The sequence below is a fragment of the Stigmatopora argus genome, chromosome 10 (genome assembly GCF_051989625.1).
Source record: "Stigmatopora argus isolate UIUO_Sarg chromosome 10, RoL_Sarg_1.0, whole genome shotgun sequence".
Lineage (NCBI taxonomy): Eukaryota > Metazoa > Chordata > Actinopteri > Syngnathiformes > Syngnathidae > Stigmatopora > Stigmatopora argus.
The window spans coordinates 11,298,724-11,321,999 of record NC_135396.1 but is presented as its reverse complement, the minus strand read 5'-3'; the positions used below and the strand labels follow the sequence as shown (position 1 = coordinate 11,321,999).

Sequence of the window (23,276 nt, the reverse complement as noted above, 5' to 3'; positions counted from 1 at the left end):
AGCTTTGTCAACTGAGATGGGACATCAGTCAGTCATTTTCCATTCTGCTTATCCTCACTAGGGTCGCAGAATTATTATTTTTTGTTTGACTGGGAACTGTTTTGTACCTACACCCCAATATCACATTTGCATCCCACGAGTAGTAGAAGGTGAAACAAAGTTGAAAAGTTAAAAAGAACTTGATTAGAAAGATTGAACTAATGAATGTGTGAGTACACAGAAGAGCATTTGAATATTTAATTTTTGTTTTTGATCCAGCAGCCCTCTTGCTGGTCCAATGAGGGTTTGATCTTGTTTTGTCCATTTCTCCTTTTTATCAACTTTAAGCACATTGCCCAACAAGAGTACACACAATTCTGCTCCCTCTGTATATCGGTGCCAATGCGAATGGAAGAGTGGTGTATTTTGTGACAGATTTTGTTTGCATGTTTGCGATTGTACCTGCTGTCAGGTTGGCAATTTATGTGAAAAATCTGCTCCCAGTTGCTGCATCTGGTTAAATAAAAGTTGAAATACAAAGTTCAAACTGAAATCAGCAAATCAACCATTTTTTAAAAAGTCAAAAGATTATCGTTTTGCTTTCATCCTATTAGTAACCCGTTTTGAGTCCCGAGTAATAATTTTGTTTCATTTGGTCGCCTGTTAAGAAAATCCCAATTGAGGAGATTCCAATTTTCTGCAGTCCAGAATTTCCATTTGTGATATGGGGGACATATCAGTTGCATTTCAGGTCCCACTTGCTAGGAACAGATTTTTAGGGACCCATATGGGGTTTTTTTGGACAAATTGTTATTGTATTGTCATAGTTTTATCAGTGTTGTGAGCCTTAAGCTCTGGTTGCTAGACCATTGCCATGTTGTGATGTCTATGGCATGGTTCATTTTATACTTTGTTGCCCACTAAAAAGACATCCAGAGCACAGACAAGAAGAGATGAAAAAAGTTGTTTCAGGAGGCATGAGGTAATCCCACAATTATGGTGCTCTCTAGCATGAGTAGGAAGTGGCCAAGTGTGTAGCCCAATGACACCTCTACAATATTCATGAAAGTGACTGGCATCTGGATCAACTAAATCTAGTAAAAAAATAAATAAATAAATTCTAACATAGCAGTAGCCATACTTAATCCTCTTGTTTCAAAGCACAAGCTCCTAAAGAGGCCCAACCCTTAACAAGGATACTCTCGTTATAAAGTGCTCACAAGCATTTTTTTCTGGCAGTTCAAATTTAATTGCTGCATTTTCTTGACATGAAAAAAGAACACAGTCATAATTCAGCCATGTCCCAGCATTTTCTTTTAATTATTCAAAATCATAGTTGACCTTGTTAAAAATTAAAAAGTCATAATGAACTTCAACATCACACTACAACATCAAAACACTCGTTTTTTTCTGTGATTTTAGTAGAGTACAAATTGGGTTCAAACAAGTGGAAGAGAAAACGGATGGATGCCCTTTTAAAGTACCCTCAGGGAAGAGGTTCACTTTGTAGAAATATTCCTTAACACAGTTTATCAAAAACTGTGTCCTGGTTCCATGCTTTGTTGGTTCATTTCATGCCCTTGCTGGTCTGTGCAGTTTGCCTGAGCTAGGATTGGCCAGTTATGGGGCGGGAATTGTCTAAAAAATATTCACACACCTCTGAGTCACATTTGTTTTAAAGATCCAAGAATATATCGAAGATTTCCACGTGTATTAGAGAATATATCATTGATATGTGCAACACAACCGCGAAATAAGATGAAAAGGAAAGGAGCTCTCTCCCCATCAAATGCTTGTCACGTCGGCGGCACGGGGGCCCTATGTTTGCGGGTCACATCCAGCAGGTCGCCGTGGGAGAACATGGGCGTCTGCCCCTGCATTGAAATGTTCTGAGACATAATCTCATCGTCCCAAATGATTGAATTGCATGCAGCGTTGACACCGTGACATCTACAAGTCGACAGCTGCGCGACTGGACTGGGCGACGGGCATCACATTTGAAATGTTGGGCTTGGTATTGAGCCGGTAGCGATAGCTTGATTGTAATGTATCTCGCCTGGCTCCCTCCAATTGCTCATGATACAGTATGTATCTCATACCATGATAACAAAGACAAGTTAAGACAGCATCCACAGAGTCATGTTAAGTATGCATCTTTTGTAAAAGAAGTCAGAACAGCCCTTCGTGAACGGTAACCCTCCATTTGTCTACATTTTTTAATCTTGGCGACCTAGTTTTGGGGCACAGGGCTGGGATTGAAAACCACTACTGGTGTGATAAGCCCCGGTAAATGTGTTAGTTTATCAGTTGAATAAGATCGCATTTGCACCAAAGTAAATCAGGCCAGATTTAGTCACTATATACGAGTGAGCTGTGTTCACTCTAAAAAAAAAGCTGCAGTTCATTGTGGCAAATTGATTTCAAGGGTAGCCTGTTATGCATTGTGTGCAGTTGAATATAACTTGCTTATATAAATTAAATGATTGTGTCATTGTTATAACTCTTCTCACTCACTCAACCATCAAGACAATTTCACTCCGGAGTACTACAGATTACAAACAGTAAACAAATAAGAGCTTTGTCAGGCTAATGTTTGTATTGAGGTCCCAAACAAAATTAAAAACAAATCCAAGCAGAAACAAGTTCTTGTGGATTAACAGAAACCAGTGATTCACTTCTGAAAAAGGAGTTTTGCATCATATTGTTTTCTTATATAGTCACAAAACAATACAGTGAATGTAATCATCTGTAGAAGATTAATGGCGCGAAACGATCATTTTGACTAAGTACTAGGCCGCGCTCCATGATGTTGCATGATGAATTCCCATTTCGCAAACAAGTGTGCTTGATTTATATTTTTACAACAGATTCCAGTCATGAGGAGAAAGAAGCCAATCAAATATGTTTTGTTCTACATGTGAGTTGCACGATGTCTTCAATTGACAGTGGTAGACATGATTCAATGGTCAATAAATTATTAAAAGGTACTATGTAGTATCTCCATCCATGCAATACTCTCTGCAAATAGCATGTAGGTACTTGTATTACACATACCCGCTTCTGTGTTTGGTATTTTCCATTAAGTACAAGTAATTAAAGCACAAATTTTATGTGATAATTCAGACTTTGGGAGTAACCTTCAATTGTTTTCTGTTTTACAAACTGCTGTTTGTGCTCAAGTGAATTAAGTCCACCCCTGTATATGGAACTCGTATTTTACATTTTTACCTTAACAGATAAACATTTGAAAAACAATGGCTTGTATCTAAAAACTATCTTTTTTTTTCATTTCAAATGTCTAAGGAAATGCTACAGTATATGTATTTGATTGACAATGAAGGTAAAGTTGTGCTTCCACAGAAAATGCTTGTTGTCCTTCAAATAAGTGAAGATGTAGTTTGTTTGGCATTAAGTAAGAACACCACTAAAATACTTGACATGCGCACTGAAAAGGTTTTCTTAAAATAGTGTCAGGCAACTGGAATACGTTAAAATGTGATGAAGGAAAGGGAACAGAGTGGCAAGATGAGTTTACAAGAATATATAATTGCAGGGGAACTAACCGCAGTAGTGCTGATATATAGGACCCCTATTTGTGCAGTAGAGGGAGAGATATTTGGCCAGTGCTGCCCTGTACCATTTGTCCTAGTCAGGTTCTTAAATAGATTCAGGATCAATTCTTCATAGAGTCCATAACTGGCAATAAATGTTAGCCGAGACAGTGCAGCCTGGGCAAGGGACAACCAGAAAAGAAAGGTTAAGAAGTAAATTTAAGAGGCTAAAATGCTGGACAAAAGAGTGGATGTACCAAATAATGTTAGCACCCTCTTTAAAAACACAATAATGAGAGTATTTTAATACTGGTGGCATTTTAAGGAAATCACTAAAAACATAGTAAAGGCAAGACAAACCCTTCTGCAACAAATTCTCATCTCATTTTCTGAACCGCTTTATCCTCACAAGGGTCACAGGGTAATCTTAATCCTCAAAATCTTCCACCAAAAACATGTTAAAATCTCAAGACATATACAAGCTATTAATATATTCCTTATAATGTGCTACATCTTTAAATATCAGAGAATTACTAATTAAGTCAATCCTGAGTTGTTCAAATATGTATGATTTTATTTTATAGTCACACACCCCAGACAAGCAACATATATTTAGATATAGTTTAAATTCATATCTTATTTGCGACCAATGACAAAACTTTACCTTTATTAAATTCCACCTGAGTCTGATTTCAAGAAAACTATGAAAGTGAACCAACGTTCCGGGCAAGAAGCTCATTTAAATGTGTGTAGAAATAATGACTAAAAAAAACCTATAACTGAAAATATATACTCAAAAATCACATTTGAATTTGTGTTGTATACTCATTGTGTTGCAGAGACACACGCCTGGGGAGCGAATAAACACCTAGAGACCATTTGGATGGTAATTGACTGAAGGAATGCCAGACACTCTGATGAACATGTAGACACTTGACTGCGCATCTCCAAATGGCTTTAGTGAGCTAATAGTGGTGTGAGGAAAAAATGAGCTCACATAAGGCTGGGGTAATGTAGCTTTCAGCACAGCTCATTTTCCTGCAAACGAAAGAGATCATCTGGACCCCCTAAAGGCCTGGAAGATTGAAAGCTTTGCAAGCGGAAAGGCCAAATAAGAAAAATTAGACGTGAACCTGAACCAGAGTTTCCTCATTCAACTCCCACACTTTACATTAGTGGTGCTTATGATGTTCACATGCATTACGGAGAAACAACAGTCTATTTTTCTTGGTCTTATCTTTTCTGTCTAATTTTGGTAAATATTTTTGTTTTTTATGTTGACTTCCATATAGTTTTCTTTCTTTGTTTACTTACATTTATTCAATTTGTTTAGAAAAATATGTGTGACCATATGTGGTACTTGTTAATTAAGTACAGTGCATTATAAACTGAAGGTATGTCTACTAACCCAATGGTATTCTGTGCTTACAAACCATTTAAAATTGCTACTGTAATGTTCAAATAAATTTTCCTTATTTTATCTTTTTTCCATGATATAGCTACAACAATTCTAGTAGGTAAAATCCTCAAATCAGAAGAACATGTGTTTTCAGTCTTGATAATGTTATCACAATGGACAAATTAAAGGCATCAATGCAGATTTATAGAACTGTTTTCTGGATCATAAATAACAGTTTAAGAAAAGCCAGGAAACCCAGCAATTAAAAAATAAATAAAAGGGAGCACTTTAGTTGACGTTGTGTCACTGCATTTGTGATTTGGTAAGCACCATTTATACAGCGCGCTTCTCAGATACAGAATTTTACAATAAAACAGGCTAAAATAGACACAAACAATTTAAAATGAAAATTTGTACAAATCATAACACCCCAAAAACAATTAAGAAAAGGTCTGGACAAACCAACATAACTTAAGGTGCTTTTTGAAGGAGTCGACAATCTCCTTTTGACAAGAGAGCACAGAAGAAAATTCCAAAGCCTGGGAGCAACAGCCTGGAACGATCAGTCCTCTGTTTCAAAGTCAAGTGCAGGGTACCATGAGTAAATACTGATCCACAGACCCCAGGGCCCGAGACGGGGTGTAATGGTAGATCAGATCACAGATCTATACTACATATATGATGGTGCCTGACAATGCTGAGCTCTAAATGTTAAAACAAACATTTTTAAAAAGGATCCAAGAAGGCACTGGTAAGTAATGAAGAGGCCTAATATTTAAGCAGGTCAGAATACTTGTACTGGATGAACCCAGAAATGAAGTCATCAGGCACAATAACCAGAGTCTCTGATTTGTCCACATTTAGCTATAAGGTCTTATCACTTCGTCATTAGTTTATTTCCATCAGGCAGTTCATTATGGAATTTAGCCTCAGTAGGTCATCTGTCTTAATGTCCATCCCGCGTGTCCTCACAAGGGTCACGAGGGGTGCTGGAGCCTGTCCCAGCCAACTATGGGCACCAGGCGGGGCACACCCTAAATTGGTGACCATAATAATAATTTGGTTAACTGTGACACTAAAGCTGCAACCAGATACAAAAAAAATTCCAACTGTAGAACAGACCCGGAGAATCCTACTTCCCTCAGTCTTCCCACAAGGATATTGTGATCAATGGTTTCTCAAACTGGCTAAAATGTCTTTGGACATCATCAGTAAGGCTGTCTCTTTCGAGTGATGTTTGCGAAAACCAGACGCTAGCATCATGAATGTTGTTTTGATCCAAGAATAATGATTTATTCAGAGAAAACCATCTCCAGAAATGTTCTTACGAAAACGAATCTGATGCCCAGAATATGCAATAGTGTATTTTCCTAATTTCACCTTTTCTAGAATATCAAAATATCATTCTACTCCATCGCCTCTCAACACCAAATTATGATAGCAAGAGCTAAACAGTAACGTAATCACTCTTCCATCTTTTTTCATCAATGTACATGCCTCCTGCACACAGCAGACCAGGAATCTGGGCACCCTTTCCTGGGCGGATCCCTCAGGACCCACAGCCCTTTCCTGCTCCACATAGGAAACCCTATGCATAATGCATCAGTATCCAGGGCAATTTTAGAGCAGAAAAGCACAAAAATAGAGAAACTCTTCCCAGGTTCCTACAACCAGTTCCATGGTTTCTATTAAAGAAAAAGTCCTCATTGCGACCAAATAGAATTACCAAGAAGAAAACATGAAATATTTAGCATGGTCTCACACTGCATATGCCATCTCACACTTCCCCAAAAAGTATGCGGAGGGGAGGGGCATATAAAATGTCACAGTGTTTATGTCAGGCTTGTATTTATAAGACTATGAGGATGTTGTTACTCTCTGAGAATGGAACTATTAGGTAAGCACATTAAATGAAGAGGGGAGGTTAAGATAGCAACATTTATCCTGAGGGAATAGATTGGCATGTGGAGAAGTGGAACATGGGGTTGATTTGTCCTGATTATAAGTTGTGAGAAGAGATGGCTCAGATGGCAGCTGGTAAAGGTCTGATCAAAGAAGCCATATTGCTGTCAGATGATGGTCAGGCTAGCCCAGACATTTAATAGTCATAAGTGACAGTCAACTGAGTCCAATAACACGAGGCACATCCATGAATATTCATAAGGAAATGCATAGAACATATTGCATCTTCAAAGTTGCAAAAAAATGCAGAAATGGAAATTCAAAACAACACAAAAATAGTTAACATTCTTCCCAGTGGAAATTATGAAATTTTCTGTAAGGAGGAATGACAAAGGATCCCCAAACCCCGATGAGGAAAAACTGCATGATTCACAAAATCGATTTATGACTAGATTAGAAATCAGGCAAATGAACCATTTCACCATCAGTTAAAAGTTAATTAAAATAAATAAATTATCCTAGAATATAATGGCAAAAAAGACTTAAGGTAATCTGAATTAATTCCATAAAAAGTTATTAAAATAAACATTTTTGATGACAAGCCACCTCCTGCAAGAAGCATTATTTATCAATACCTTTACCATGTGTAACCTTAAAAACTTTTATGAACATACAAATAATTGCCAACTTTTCTCAACTCAACCTGTCTCCACAGCATGGTGAAAAAATTGTTCCAAAACATCAGTTCAAGTTTTGTCTTGTTTGAAATAACAAAAGTGCCTGTAAATTGGCAGTAATGTTCTGTGGTCACATTTGCAGGACATATGCTATATTTACCTGTCATCTAGCGCTGCTACATAATACCACTGTGTATTTCTCCCTAAACTAGCTTCTAAATGAAGATAAAAGGCAGTGCCATTAAATTCTGCGGATATACTGAGGCTCTTTCTGTTCTAGCAGAGACATCAAAGTATACAACAAACCTTAGTGGTGCGCCAGTACTATCCATGAATGGGATTAAAATACATGACAATTTTATACTGAAACACTGCTGAATGTCCACTGGTACAGGTTGACAACAAAGAGCAGGCCTCTCACCCATTTGTCTCCATGTGAGTGTTTTGATGTTTTGAAACAAAAATAAGATACAAGATACGACAAGGCCACAGTCAGATTTAAGAGGAGATGCAAACGTACAAATTTGTCATGCACAGCTTTGAAGACTAGGCTACAAAGTTTATTATATCCAATTGGTGGGTACGAAAGATTTTGAGGTGGAGGATGTGCTTTTGGAAGCCTGTTTGATAAAATTCAATATACTATATAAGAGTGCCCTAATTACAAATGGAGATGTTTAAAGATTTTTTTTGTACCCTGAATAAGAATGGACCTGAAAGTGCACATCCATTGTCATATCAATGGACCTGTTGGTGGACACTGGGGGTAAGGGATGCGTTCAAACTGAAAAAGGAGTCCGATCAGACCCTTAGTCTTGTGGAGCTCTGATGAAGTGGAACACGGATCTGGTGGTCATTGAAGCAAAAACTTGGGAATAGAAGGTATATAGATAGGGAGGGCACTGGTGACTGCAACCCAAATGTTGTGAGTCGGTGGGCTAAATAGTACTACAGAGACCTCTTTAACCTCAGCAGCACAATTTCCCATGGCAAAGCAGACTACGAGGCAGATCTGGGCTGGCTTGCTGAAGCTAGTGCTTGTGCAAGCCGACTTCATATAAGTGGGAGAAGATGGACGGCCCGTACAAGGTTGAAAATATTTAACATTAGATGATTATTTCTCAATACAACCCAGGATGGTTTTCATTAAAAGCATCCCTGCGCCGATCACTTGATCTGAAATTGTGCCGTAGGTAGGTAAGAGAATGTTATGGAGGTTGTTGTGAGATAAGACTAATGGACGAGACACACGGGAGGCTACGTCGCTCGCATTCAATTCATTTTCTAAGGAACTAGCGGGAAATCACCTACCCTCTCACGCCTTTTGCATTTCGCCATTGCACATATAGCCTCCGGTGTGTTTCACCCATAACAGCGGACAACCAGTTCACTCTTAGAAAGCTACTAAAAATTATTACCTTGTGAAAAGGAAAAGGAATGACACACAAAAACCAATGAGCCAGTAATGGAAAGCTTTTAAAAGCATATCTTAACTACAAGCTACTGAGCTGATACTATTTCACTGACCCCAGCACATTCTACAATGGCTAATTTGTTTGATGTCACGTTAATAAAGGTGATTGGAAAATTGGAAAAGAAGAGGTGGTGACACAATTTTACAGTTTAAGACAGTTACAGTGCAAAAAGAATATATTTTCTTTAAAAACATGAAGCGCAGAATATCATTAAGAATTACATTTACATCATGTGTAATGTCAAAAATACTGATACATGCTCAAAAGTTTAACTCTGAAATTAATTGTATTTATTTATAGTGTGCAATGCTATAGTTGAAGTGGAAAGTTAATGATGGTTAAACATATTTACATACATATACATAGTACATGTATCTATGTATTACAGCAGGTTGCTCATTAGCATAATGTGTTATAAGTGCAATGAGCCAACATTGCTCAAAATTTGTCATTGGTCAATTATCAATGTAATTCATATTCGCAGCCCTGCAAGTCCTCTCTTAAAGAGGAGAGAGTCCACTACAAAGGACTTGCAATGTGTGCAAACTGAGCACTTGCTGTGGCATTCGGGAAAGATAACATTTATTACAACACAAGAAAGCTCAAAAGATAATAGTATTCATAGTTATGTAATTTCACTGCTGCACTGACCATTTTTTAAAGTGATACTCAAAATCTGGCGACTGCCACAGGCAAAAAAAATGTACCATAATATAATATTCCCAGGTAATCGGGATATCCCTAGTTTTGTTTTGTTTTTTGTTTTTTTTAGTAGTTTTGCCTCACTAGAGAAGTCACCACAAGAAAGTGACTCCACTAACCTGACCACATAACATCACATCACAGTGAACAGATTTCAGACATCTTGGTCCTGGGTTGGCAATTCAATGTCGTATGAACATTGATCACAGAATAACATGCGGCTTTTCTCATGCGTCACAACATTGCCCTCGTATGGTTATTTGGGAAAACATGCTACGCTCTCATTTGAGAATGTGGGCCAAGGAGAATAAAATATTCAGAAGGCCACAAGCAAAAAAATGTCCACTACCAGTATAGTAACCTTTTATTATATTCAAGTGTTTTATTTAGGTCACGAGAAGCTTTTCCAATAGTTTGTCAGGCCCCCATTTAATTTGTTCTTATTTGGTATTTGTTGCAGGATTAATCTGCCCCCATTTAATTTGTTCTTATTTGGTATTTGTTGCAGGATTAATCTGCCCCCCTCCCTCCAAAGCTAACCCACTAATAAAGGTGAAAATTTGTTGGCATTTCAATTTGCATTTGTTTGTCCATCTGCTCATTAGTGAGTAGGTTACTACCTGGCACATGGAGGTTGAACAACAGACGGAGAGAGGCAGAACGATGCCATAGTGACTCATCAATCCATCCGTTTTGCCTTCATTACGAATGGTGAGCTGGAACTGATCCTAACTAACTTTGCAGTATGGAATATTTGGGAGGCAATTAGTGTTCTGGGAAAATATGGGGGGAAGCTGTGCACCTTGGGGTAAAATTTATTCAAACTTAATAGGAACATGCGAAAACCTCATAGGAATGCAAAAGCCCTTATAAAAAACGGATCACTATTGGTATGGGAGGTGGTCATGCTAAGCAGTCCTCCAATTTGTGTAAAGGATAAAATGATTAAAAATAATAATAATAAAAACACCACCTGAATCCAAGATAGTTTTTAATTATTATTATTTTAAGGATACACAACGTACAGGGAAAAAATGCGACCCAACACACACACACACCAAAATAAAAAAAAATAGCTTTGTTTTATCATCTAACCTTTAAGTTTATATTTTGTGCCTTGTTTTGGAAGTCTTGACTGGTTGTCTCCTGCCAATACAACTAATTGAAAAGGACGCTGCGTTATACACAATAACGTGTTTTATAAGAAGTAGAAGAAATCCTTTTTAAGGGAGACAACACAATTTTGTTGATTATGTTCCACAGAATGTGTCCGGCAGAACTTTGTTAGGTTTATGTTGTCATTACATGTGTGAAATCATAACTGCAGATCAGTTGTGCATCCTATCGTATCTGTCAATGCATATAAAAGGTTCCTGCCTCAGCAGAAATTCTCTGAGTTATCATGGAAAGATAATGGTCCACCTGCATTCTAGTCCTTTTTTGGGAGATTATACCTTGCATTATGGTTTTTCTGTTGAATTTCATGGTCACTGAACAGGAAGAAAATTCACCAGCAATTACATGTAACTCTTACATACATTGAAGTGGCGTGTGAAGTGTATGTAGTAAAATAGTGTTCACTGTGTGTATGGCCTTTAGATCTTGATATACCTGACCTGAGTCAAGGCACTTATCAGGTGGACCCTGTCCTATGCTGCAGACAAACACCCACACAAAGCCCCACACAAACACTCTCTATAAAAAGGTTTGCGATGGATAATTCTGTCTCGGTTTGACAGCTAACTCCAAGAATCTCTGTTATCTTGACGCAAAATATTAAAGATGCCAGCAGACTACAATGGACGATGGGAGATGGTGAGCAATGAGAAATTTGAGGATGTCATGAAAGCCATCGGTAAGTCCAGTGAATGGAAATAGAATTATAGAGAACGAGTCACAATGAGGAAAAAAAATGAGTGAAATAATAAGTGAAAAATAAAATTAACATTCTTAAATGTATCCAGAAAAGTAGGATGGCTGAGCAGAAGATTTGTCAAGGTACACATTGAATTGAAGAGCGATGAAAGACTTAATTTTCTAACTATAAGCCGCTACTTCTTCTTCTTTGAACTTGAGTACAGCTTTTAGTCTAGTGGGGTTATCATGTTGGTTTTCAAAGGCTAACAAACTATATTTATTTTAATCTAAATGACTGAAAATTGCCACCTAATGGAATAGTGGTTCTTTCAGCTGACTTTGTTGTGGGCAGCATGGGATCGATTCCCACGGTGTCAGACTGATTGCGATTGTGAATGGTTGTGTCTCTACATGTACCCTACAAAAGACTGACGACCAGTCTAGGAAGCTGTCCGCCTTTCAATTTCATAAGTACGTTTTGAATATGAACGAATATCCAATAATCAATTGTGGACACCTGTGGTTTATTGTCCAAAACTTATAGCACAGTAGAGGCCTCTTTTCAGAGCTGATGCGTTTTCTTAACACAGCAATAAAATATGGGTCCTCTGTGACTTTTTAACCATCGTTGAAGGTTAAGAAGACATTGCTCTGGCTAATAAACACTTTAATAATTGCATTCCATAAAACAAAGCTGTAGAACTCCTCCTTGGTGCAAAATGGGCCACAGCAGTATTTATAATGGAACATAAATTTTTAGGTGGTATGGACTATCTTACTGACATTTTATCCGGCTCTGGTTAAGCCTCATCAAAGGCATAACTCTCTGTGAACTCTACTCTCACACCCTGATTCCCACAAATATTAACCACAGCTGCTGGTTGATAAGGTTATGCCATTATTGTTGCATGTCATGTTCAGCAGAACTAGTAATTTGTTATATTTTGGTGGGTCCCTGCCTGCAGGGCTCACCATGGCAAGCTTTTCGTATATATACCTTCATTCCCTTCTGAAGTTTCCTCTCCTGTAGACATTTGGAAATTGGGTGAATTTTGTGATTCTGCATAAAATGAACTAAGGTGCCCTCCTGGTCAATAAAACTTTGATCCGCAAACTCCCTCGTGGCCACCCTTTTGCATTTGAGTCCAGATGTGTTCACCCCCGTTGTAACAATTAGTATATCTAAAACTCAGTTATTTTCCATCAATAATCATTCATCACTAACTAAAGTGTCCATACAGGCCTATCCTTTGCAAATCTAACAAAACCATCAGGAAAATGAAGCCATACCCTATTGCAGGGGTAGGGAACCTATGGCTCAGGAGCCACATGTGGCTCTTTTGATGGGTGCATATGGCTCTGAGCTAAAATATGGAAACCGGTGGTGAGAGTCCCGAACACACCAATAGGAACGTCACGTCCGCTCTGCGCCATTGATTTATTTATTTTCCATTAGTCTTCTGCATCTATTCTCTCATTGAACTCATTGATAATCACTGATTAGGAACAGCATATTGTTGTCAAAAGAATTTGGAGACTTTTTGTACTTTAAAAGTGGTAAAATGACTAAAAAAGTGCACATTTTCATGTATTTTGACCTTTAAATTGCGAGTATGGCTCTGAAGGAATAACAGTTTAAAATAGGTATTGTTTATGGCTCTCTCTTTCAAAAAGGCTCCCGACCCCTGCCCTATTGGATAGTTTTTCAATAGAGGCAGAGTATTCACTGGCTTTTACTCGACAGTAGCACCACGTAAAAATTGTAAGGCATTTTTTTAGTAGGGGTTGTTATAAGGTTGTGTTTGCTACACTGTCATTGAAGTAATAAACGTACATCACCTGAATAAATACTCTGACATTGAATTTCTTTTCATTCATCCATGCAGATATTGACTTTGCCACCAGAAAGATTGCTTCCCATCTGCACCAGACAAAAATAATTGTTCAAGATGGAGACAAGTTTGAAACTATGACAATGAGCACCTTCAGAAACTATGAAGTCAACTTTACGGTTGGGGTGGAATTTGAGGAGCAGACTAAAGGTCTTGACAACCGAAAAGTCATGGTAAAACTGTTCGCTGATTTTAACCTGGAAAGCTTTTGTAAACAAGTACTACTGATTGTTGCTCTGAGTACGCATAACAATGTTATATTAATGGTTGCTTATGTTTATATATGCAATGTCTCAGACCCTGGTCACCTGGGATGGGGACAAACTGGTGTGTGTTCAGAAAGGAGAAAAGGAAAATCGTGGTTGGAAACAATGGATCGAGGGAGATCTTCTCCATCTGGTAAGAGGGAGAAATTTCAAGTGCTCCAAACTCAGGAAAAATATGAAATTTAAAATATAAAATTGTCCTGAGAACTCAGCATCAAAACATGAAAGACCAAAAAAAATCATTTGATCCATTCTTTCTTAACACATTATGTTACTCTGTGTATGATGAAATAACACTAAAAAGCTGATATGTTATCAGAATATTGTGGATAAAGATCTGCTTGGTTTTGTAAGGGAAATATCATTGCAATACTTTGCATTGATATCTAAAGGTCGGTGCCCTTTCTTTTAGGAGATCCACGTGTTGGACAAAGTCTGCCACCAAGTGTTCAAGAAGGCTGAATAAGATGAGCCAAAACCTCAAGTTGTGCACTGTTGTAAGATGCAGCCTATTTATAATGTACTCTTGTAATAAACTTTTACTTTTGTGAAACTTTTCTTTAGAAGTCCTTATTCCATCAACTTAAGCCTTTAATAACATCACATTCCTTTTGTATTTATGTTTGGTGTTTGAATTGAGCAAAAGAGAAAAAAATCACATTTAAGAATGCAAGTCTTCACTCTAACCCATTTACAAAACGTGGGTAACACAAAGCGACACTTTCAACAAAAGTGCATTAATAATTGAGAAATTATAATCGCTTAATGACACGGAGGTTTTGCTAGGACTGCAAATACAGAGTTTAATTTGTGTTCACAATTATGTTGGGATTTTTTAACACAACTTCCATACATTGTTACGGCATAAAATTGAACATTTACAAAGCACATTACTCAACAGAGGCAGAAAATATCACAGTTTGCCTCTAAGTGGTGCGCTATTTGGCTTGCCAATTAGCTTGCAGTTTTCTTTCTCTGGCGATTTGTAGACTTCCAAGTATTGGTCGATTATGCAGAAGTGCTGTCAGAAACAGTCTGTTCATATGCCTGCAAGGCCAACTCGATATAGCCAGACCTTTGGGATTCCTTCTGGGCATAGATCTGATGAGACAGGTGGATATATGTATATAACATTAAGTTATGCTCATACATGGTGGTGGGCTACATGGGCATACTTATTGCCCGCCTTCAGTAAATCTAGCAACTTCACTTTTTCGGTCATCATGCTTCGTTTTTTCTTGGGCTCATTTGATGCCATAGATGAATTACGCAGGAGACTTGAGGCATTTTCAATGGAGATTCAATATCCAAAGAAATCCGACGAAAACAGGAAAAGACAAGGTGACGTCGTTCTTGGCTGTTTGTATTATTCAGCGCGTCATTCTTCTACGGTGAAATTTCGCTTCTTCCTCTGCTCTGAGTGCCACCCATGCCGCCCGAAGAAGAAGCGGTGCCCCAACTTCCGCCATTTTTTATCTCCTGTCTTCCACTTGCGAGTTTCAGCGTGATTTTGCCATTTTTAAGAACATTTTTTATACTTAATATAAAAAAATGCAATGTACTAAAGCCACGAAGAGGTGAATCATCACAGTATATTGCAACTTCCTTCACAATGTCCACTTTTATCAGTCAGCACACTTCTGACTTAAAATGATTACACTGAAATGAACTTTAAGCTCCAATGACCTGGTGTCCACATGTGTGGACATCGCATTTTTGGTTGTCAAAGACTACAATGTTAAATTTTGGACGGCAAGGCCCTGGCGTCCACTTATGATATGGACATCATTTTTCTCAGAAACAACATCATGTAAAAAGATAATTCTTTGCTTTTACACTCATCAGGTCCCAGTTCGTCTAAATATCAAAGAGAAAATAAAAATACATGCCTTGCAAGAGTTTGGGTCCTAGGAGGTTAATACATATTAAAAAGCCAAATGCTTTTACTATGGTTCCTACAATTTTACTATCCACAGTATATATAAATATGACCTTGGAAAGGAGTGGTAAATATGCACTTCACTATGATTACTCACTGTGTCAGTGTTCTCACCTTGAGAAGGTCAGTGTCTGTGGCCTGTTGTCTTGAAGCCTCCAGGGCCGAATCGCTGTGAGGGTAAACCAGGTGGAAGAGGGTCACGAGGCTTACCGCATCCTGCACCCTGAATCACAGAAATTTGTTTGTCTTAATGTGTATCTGTAACAGTGTATAAAGGCTCACATTTGCCTGGAAACAATAACTACAATAAGCTATAAGGGGTTTCACATATTAAATTTCAAATGTTTCCTTTCAAATGGTAAGAAATATAAAAAGCTGTATGTGAAAATTTTGAAGACAAAACGGTGTACTACTCTGGATGCAATATTAGGTACATGTTTCTATGTCACCCACAAAACATGCTCAAATTTTAAACAAGATTCAAGAAAAATACAGGACAGTGAATTAAGTATATTATGCTAAGATGAACTTTGCAAATGACTCGGAATTATAATAAAATAGTTATACTACTGGACTTTATGTTAAAACTAAAATGGAAAGACATGGAGATGAAACTGGGAATAATTTTATTTGACTAAACAAAAAACCCTAGTAGACCAATGCAATCTCAACCACATATTGAAATATGTGTTTTTAGTTGAGGACAGAACTATTAAAGTTTTTGGAAAGAAAATACCACATAATTTGGATGCATATCACCTTGTAAATCATGAATATAAAATTGGGGCTGAGTAAAAAGAAGTTATCCATAAATCTAATTACGACCAAACTAATTGGATTTAGAGAAGCTATAAAAATGTGAGTCAAAGTAAAAGTACAAATAATGCCAGGGGAAAACAGCTACAGGAGTACACAAGACTAATCCACAACCTTTGTTTATGCTGGGAAAAAAAATGATTTACAAGAGCAGTCCATGGGAGACCTTCAACACACAAATGCATTCTTTCTGCAATATAAAAATAGTTTAAGATGATGGAATTAATCATACAATGCATGAAGCAAGAAAAAAACTTCTAGGTGTGCTTTGTCAAAATAGTATTTTCAGAGAAAGAAGATACGTATAAATTAAATGCGGAATAAGAAACTTCAGGACAAAGTTTTCAAGGACAACAATGAAAAACTTCTGTTTTGTTTTTTTTATCTGGATATGGAGACAAAGTCTGGAACAGATTGAATATTGACCTTCACCAATGCTTAAGCATGCTATAATTTAAAAAGAAATAAAAATATTTTAGAAGAGTACAAGGAGGAGTAATATTTTTAGAAATATGGTGTACATTAAAATTATTGTGACGGTTATTAATAAAATTAGGCCTCTTTACATTGCAGTACAAAATTACTGTATAAAACAAAGGTGTCCTCAATATTGTGTGCATAAGAAATTATGTTAATATAAAGGAAATATTTGATATTTTTCAGCATTGCTATTCCCATTTTATCAAGACTTTTGTCATCACAGAATTTCTTGAACCAAAGCGTTCAACACTAATTTGGAGGGTATGTTGCTGTACCTTATATGTACTTACAAATCTTTTTTCAACATGTCCACAATGAGGCCATCAATCCTGCGGGCACCGACTAAGTACCAAGCCATGCCTCCAAAGTGTCGGCTAGAACGAAGAAGGTCATATTTCTCATGTTTGTCCAGATCCTCGTAGGTAGCAACATGAACCTGACACAAATGTTGGATATAGCCAAGCGATTAATCTCAATAACCCTAATTAACTTTATACTTTACTTAACACTAGTTAGTCATCAGAACAACTCTTCTTACCTTGATATACTGGGAGGAGTCAGGTTCAAATTGGACCAGACAAAGGTCCAATGCATCCTCATGACGGTCTTGTGAGAACACCATCTAATAAAAAAAATGCATTAAAACATAAAATTAAAGCAAGGGACTAAAAGTGATGTTTAATTGTCACAAACTTTACCAGGAAAAAAAGACAAATTTCATGCTGCACATATGAAAATAAAAGTAAGGGACAGAGTTATTTGTAATTGTTTTACTTACCAGAAACAAAAAATGCAAAAAGATTGATATTTTTAAAGACTGTACTATTGCTTTGTTGTCTTAATAGCCAGTAGCAGCCACAGTAAAGACTTAAAACCAAACTGATATTTAATGTAGCCGCCACATACCTTAAGGTTCTCCTCTTTAAAGAGAAGAGGTGGTGTGATTTTCCGACCATCCTTTGGGAAGTACACCTGAACAAGCCGATCTCTTTCCTCCCAGGTTGCTTTTCTCAGAGTGCCGTCAGTCTCCCTGACAACAATGAACCTTTCCTGAGAGAAAAAAGAAACAGAATATTCATACTGAGTCAAGACCATGTGAAAGAGAAAATACATTTTGCACAATTTAATAACAAACTGACAAATTTCTTTCTTTAATAATAGGGAAATACAAATGATTTTTGCACTTTTAGTAAAACTGCTTTACCTTATGTTGGGCAAAAATTTTGTTTTATTTAGTGATTTTCAGTGCCATTTTACACAATTGTAGTTTTGTACAATGTCTATGAATAATGTCCTCTATAGTATTGTTTTGTTTTGTTTACATCAAGGGTCTCCAAACTATTCCACAAAGGTCCCCATTGGCTACAGGATTTGATTCTTACAAAACAAGACAACTTTTTCAACAACCTACAAGTGTTAAAATTTGATTGCAGTTAGTGCTGCTTGTTTTAGCAGAAACCTGATTTGTTTATCTCTACCGGATTGGTTGGAACAAAAACCAAGACCCACAGTGACCCTTAAGGACCGGTTTGGAGACTCCTGGTCTACCTAATTAAGACAACTTACCCGGTGTGGAATGTTGTAGGTAATGTCTGTGAAAACATATTTGGCTGTTTCCATGCCTTCCAGAATCTTGTCCACAGAGATTACATCACTGATGGGCTTCCTTTCAGGTAAAATAGGGGGCATCTGCAACAGTTTCTGAGCCTTCTGTTTAGCCACATTCACCGCCTAGAAGCACATCACCATGACTGAGTAACACATCATTTAGTAGTTTGCATGAAAGAAGGGTCATTGTGACTGAAGGGACCTGCTCTAGCTGTTCGTCAGTCATGAGTTTGTACACTGGCGGCTTCAGTTCTTGTTTAAGAGGTTGGAACACCTTCCGCAAGTTCAGGCCTGTTATCCTGGTGAGGATGTCCTGCACAACTGGATCTGTGAACTGTGGCTTTGAATTGTTTTGCACTGAGGAGGACAAAATAGGAACTATTATTTCGTCACATACTGACAAGTCAAGGTGATATTTAATGTAATTAACTTTTAAATCTAAGTTTACAGAGTTGTCTTAAAGGGATCAGTGTTTATTTCCAGGCACTCATAATCATTATAATTGCAGCTCTACACTTGGATTTTTTTTGTCTTTGAATTTTCTTGTACGCGCGTACACAGTAAAGATGCATCCCTAGTTAACAACATATAATTTACGACAGACACTAAGGCAGAAGCTGTTGGTTGTAACAAAATGATTCGTAGAAAGAATCAAACTGGGAATGATATCTACTTGCAACGCAAGACAAGGTCAGCTTGATATGGTTTTCTCAATTTATATAGAGTTCATAGTGATGCACATACCAGTGTCCTGGATATCGCTGCAAAATGCCCTAACGCTACATTTTACACGCCCGTTTTTATTTATTTGAACGTTCTGTAGCCAGGAGAATCCTCGAAGTAAGCACCGTGCCCTGCCGAGCGCTGCCATGTTTTTTTTCTTCTTTGGACGTTTGTCTTCTTCTTCGCTGATGTTTCTCAAACACGACAGAGAAACCATCACTGTCATCTTCTGTTGTGGAGCAGAACAACTGTGTAGACTTTGACTCGTGAAAAAAGATGTTTCAAAATGAAATTATAAACATGTAAATAAAAGATAATATTAAAAATAAACTAATTATATATGTACGCCAAAAACGTACGTCCCAAAACACCGGATGACCCCACCAAAAAAAATATTTAATCTATCCACAGGATGGCAGTATGATGTTGCGGGAGGGCATAACAGCTAAATATTGTAGTACATACTATACTATTTGAATGTTCAATTAGTTATATCTATCTTCCCAGCGTTCTCCAACCCTTACTGGTGAATACAGTTTCACATTATCATTTCATAATTTTACTAAAATATAAATATTGTTGCAATAATGTTTTGTCCCATTTTTTTTCTTATTTAGGCACTTACTGTGCAGGAGTTGATTAATTGAATTACAAAAATAACTTGTCTCTGGATTGCCCCTACGTATGGGTGTGAGCGTGAATGGTTGTCCGTCTCCTTGTGCCCTGCGATTGGCCGGCCACCTATTCTGGATGTCCCCCACCTGATGCCCAAAGTGGCTGGGATAGGCTCCAACACCCCCTGCAACCCTTATGAGGATAACCAGAACATAAAATGAATTAATAAATAACTTCTGTTGTCTGAATGGCAGCAGGTGAATAGACAGCGAGGGAATGCGTGAGTGAGTGAGCATTTATCAGAATTTAAACATAAATATTTTCATGTTTTTGGAATTATACAATTACATAGAATCTAACATCAAATTTATGCAGCATTGAAAAAAGGGGGGGTTAGGGTTCATTCTCGAGAATTATGCTGCTCCTAAAAATGATAACTACTCTTCATTACTTCATTGACCTCGAGAATTGTACAATAATGTGACAGTTGAAGGTATGGTTTTTGTGGTTAATGAGGTGAATAGTTTGTGGGAGTAAGACCAGTATAGACACCAGTGCAATAATGTGTTGATTGACCTGCAAGAGGCCCCTACTACACTACCAGATGCATGCAGCTGTCACACTGTTGATGGAAGAAGACAAGTAATCATGTGACCCCAAAATCAGTTTGTCTGTCTTTGGAACTCGTGTGTTTATTTCTATTGTTATTATGATTTTTATTTTTACTTGTTTCACTTGTTGTTGTTGTTTTTTTAAACCACATTAACAATGTACATTACTGATTCGTTTAATGGTATCCTCATTGACAAATGACAGGAAAATATAAATATATCTTTTAACACTGCTATTGATGGGATGGTAATTTTTCCCTTTAGTTTCAACTTTCATATTTACAGAATACGGTTCTCTACATGACTTAATTTTTACATTAAGACTTACTGATGCACGTTTTAAAAAAATGGCTATGTAACCTGTCTAATAGGGACATTTTTTCTTTTCTTTGCAAGTGATAAAAAATGTGGCAAGACAAAATAACTACCCAAATAGAATTTGTAATCAGAATTTGACATTTGTTAACATGTATTTCATTGGCTTTGGTAAATTTCTCAGATAATAATTTAAATTATCTAAACCAGAGGTGAGCAAGTATTCCATAAAGTGCTGCAGTGTGTCCTAATCTTTGTTTCAACCGATGCAGCACAAATGGGTATATTATTATAATATTTCGGAAAGTAAAATTGTATATCTGCATTCAGTGATGTTGTGATTAATCTCCCATATCATACATTTCAGTGTAATTTACCTGTAATTTATATGATATGTCTTCCTCAAGAGATGAACCAACATTTACATTAGATTTTTTCATGTTAAATTTACAGTTTTATACTGCATGACACTAAAAGAGTTGTATTCTGACGACACTGGCATTCATTGACTGAATATTACGATTGACAAAGTAAAAAACAGATTCCGAGAAGCTGACTCTTGCATTTTATACATTTTTTCTCTTTGTTTCTATTTATTTTAAAAATGACCAAGAAAAACTTTAACTCTGGTGAAAAGTAGCAACAGTTTTTTGTTTTTGTTTTTAATTATTCTAAGACTGTGCTCAAATATTAATCAATACCAAGGACATAAAGACTCGCACCAGATGTAGTAGTATACTGTAGTCCATTTATTATAATAATAATACATGACCGATAATAATTATGACTGAAGCAATAACACTCTGAATTCTTATAAATTCAAACATGATGAACCACAATTAATATGTCTGTAATCTGCATTCATTAACCTCATCAATAGAGATCCCTTTAAATAATGCTGTCTAAAATCTATTATCAAAATTAAATATGAAGCGCAAACACGCAAAATTAATTATGTTAACATTTTGGTGGCAAAAGTGCCTGCGTTTGGCTGGCCACAAATTAAGTGGTGTGCTCAAAGTCAGTTGGGATAGGCTCTAGCACCCCCCACGACTCTCATGAGGATAAGCGGCTCGGAAAATTAATGGGGAAAAAAGGGAAATGTAATACAATAAGTTTATTGTTATGACAGGTTCATCTAGATACAACTGTGGGTTGTATATTGACTGTAGGATTAAAAACTAGAATGATAATCTTTACATTATATATACTACATAGCCACGTGTGCTGCAGAACAGAGGGAAAATGCATGTGTGTTAACATTAATGGGAGCACCAGGGAGGTGATAGGTGAAATCTGGGTGTTGAAGAGAGTGGATGGGGGTCCAGGGAACGTAGAAGGAAGGGAGTGGATGTAGGTGGGCAGGCAGCCCAGTCAACGGCAGTGGTGGTAGCGGGGCATTGACTCAGCTCCTTTGTTTATTTAGCTTTCTTCATCTTGAACAGAGAACAGGTTCAGAAAGGGGTGAAACGGAAAGGTGTCGTGTGTGTTTGCGTGTGCGTGAGGGCGTGCCTGTGTGTGTGCTTGAGAGAGAGAAAGATGGGGGATAAAGGGAGAGAACAAGAAAGAGAGAGGAAAATCAATTAGATGAAAAAATTGTGCATAAGATGGCCAATGGGATTGGATTCATCACTCATTTCCACCATGTCAGAAAAAAACAGTCGAGTAGAGGAATACTTATAATATCTAAGTGTTAAAATTGTGTTTTTAGAGGCAAGGCAACAAAGGTACTCAAAACAATACAGTGAACTTCCATATAACTCGAAAGCCCAACCAATAAAGAAACAAAAGTAACGTGCAATATGAAAAGATCAATGCCTTGTAAATTTGACTGCCCAGAGAAGTGTGTGGTTAAGAACAGTTCTCCAATTTGAAATAAATCGTTTAAAAATAGAACAATAAGCATTTCCATTCATTCATCTTCTGTCCCGTGTGAACTGTTTGCCAGCCAATCACAGAGTGCAAGTGGTAAACTTGCATCCACACCCAAGAGACAATTTTGAGTCATTAATTAACCTGCTATGCATGCTTTGAGGATGGAATGTATTTAATGTGGAAGAGCATTTCAAAATATGTTGATGTCTCTCATCCATGGAGGTGTGGTTTCACTGAGGGACTGTGACAGTGAGCAGTGATCAAGTCTTGCTTTTGCCACTAGTTGCAATGCGGGTATATAAGTCGAAAAGTGTGTGTGTGTGAGTGTGTGTGTGTGCACCTGCGTGTGAGAAGTTGTGGCTTGGGAGTGAACACTCAAGGCCACTCATTTTCCCAACCTCCTCCTCCCCCACAGAGGAGGAAGAATGAGGATGGGGAAGGAGCAGACTGAAGGTTAGAGGAGGCACAATGATAGAAGCAGTGAGGGGGAGAGCGGGGTGATAGTATGGGTGTACCATGGGGCACAGTGACATTACTGTATAGTACATCTGCCAAAAGATGCCCCTGAGGCCATTTCATAATTAGCACATTGGC

General features: G+C 37.4%; 2 protein-coding genes across 2 annotated transcripts; one reads left to right on the top strand and one right to left on the bottom strand.

Annotated features, from left to right (window-relative positions):
* The first annotated feature begins 11,353 nt into the window (after positions 1 to 11,353).
* LOC144083317 (retinol-binding protein 2-like) lies at positions 11,354 to 14,257 on the top strand. Its single transcript, XM_077611046.1, has 4 exons — positions 11,354 to 11,540; positions 13,429 to 13,607; positions 13,732 to 13,833; positions 14,113 to 14,257. The coding sequence occupies exons 1-4, from the start codon at positions 11,468 to 11,470 to the stop codon at positions 14,164 to 14,166; spliced, it is 408 nt and encodes a 135-aa protein (XP_077467172.1). The 5' UTR covers positions 11,354 to 11,467; the 3' UTR covers positions 14,167 to 14,257.
* A 248-nt stretch (positions 14,258 to 14,505) lies between these two features.
* mrps22 (mitochondrial ribosomal protein S22) lies at positions 14,506 to 19,490 on the bottom strand. Its single transcript, XM_077611044.1, has 8 exons — positions 19,288 to 19,490; positions 18,746 to 18,900; positions 18,502 to 18,666; positions 17,842 to 17,985; positions 17,474 to 17,557; positions 17,226 to 17,371; positions 15,754 to 15,862; positions 14,506 to 14,801 (listed from the first exon to the last, which is right to left on the bottom strand). The coding sequence occupies exons 1-8, from the start codon at positions 19,481 to 19,483 to the stop codon at positions 14,709 to 14,711; spliced, it is 1,092 nt and encodes a 363-aa protein (XP_077467170.1). The 5' UTR covers positions 19,484 to 19,490; the 3' UTR covers positions 14,506 to 14,708.
* Between the last annotated feature and the right edge of the window lie 3,786 nt (positions 19,491 to 23,276).

Coding starts and splice junctions, on each gene's coding strand:
- mrps22 (XM_077611044.1), bottom strand. CDS start 19,483: ATGGTTTCTCTGTCGTGTTTGAGAAACATCAGCGAAGAAGAAGACAAA. Junction 18,901..19,287: donor CAGCGATATCCAGGACACTG/GTATGTGCATCA, acceptor TGTCCTCCTCAG/TGCAAAACAATTCAAAGCCA. Junction 18,667..18,745: donor CTGACGAACAGCTAGAGCAG/GTCCCTTCAGTC, acceptor ATGTGCTTCTAG/GCGGTGAATGTGGCTAAACA.
- LOC144083317 (XM_077611046.1), top strand. CDS start 11,468: ATGCCAGCAGACTACAATGGACGATGGGAGATGGTGAGCAATGAGAAA. Junction 13,608..13,731: donor TTGACAACCGAAAAGTCATG/GTAAAACTGTTC, acceptor GCAATGTCTCAG/ACCCTGGTCACCTGGGATGG. Junction 13,834..14,112: donor AGGGAGATCTTCTCCATCTG/GTAAGAGGGAGA, acceptor CCTTTCTTTTAG/GAGATCCACGTGTTGGACAA.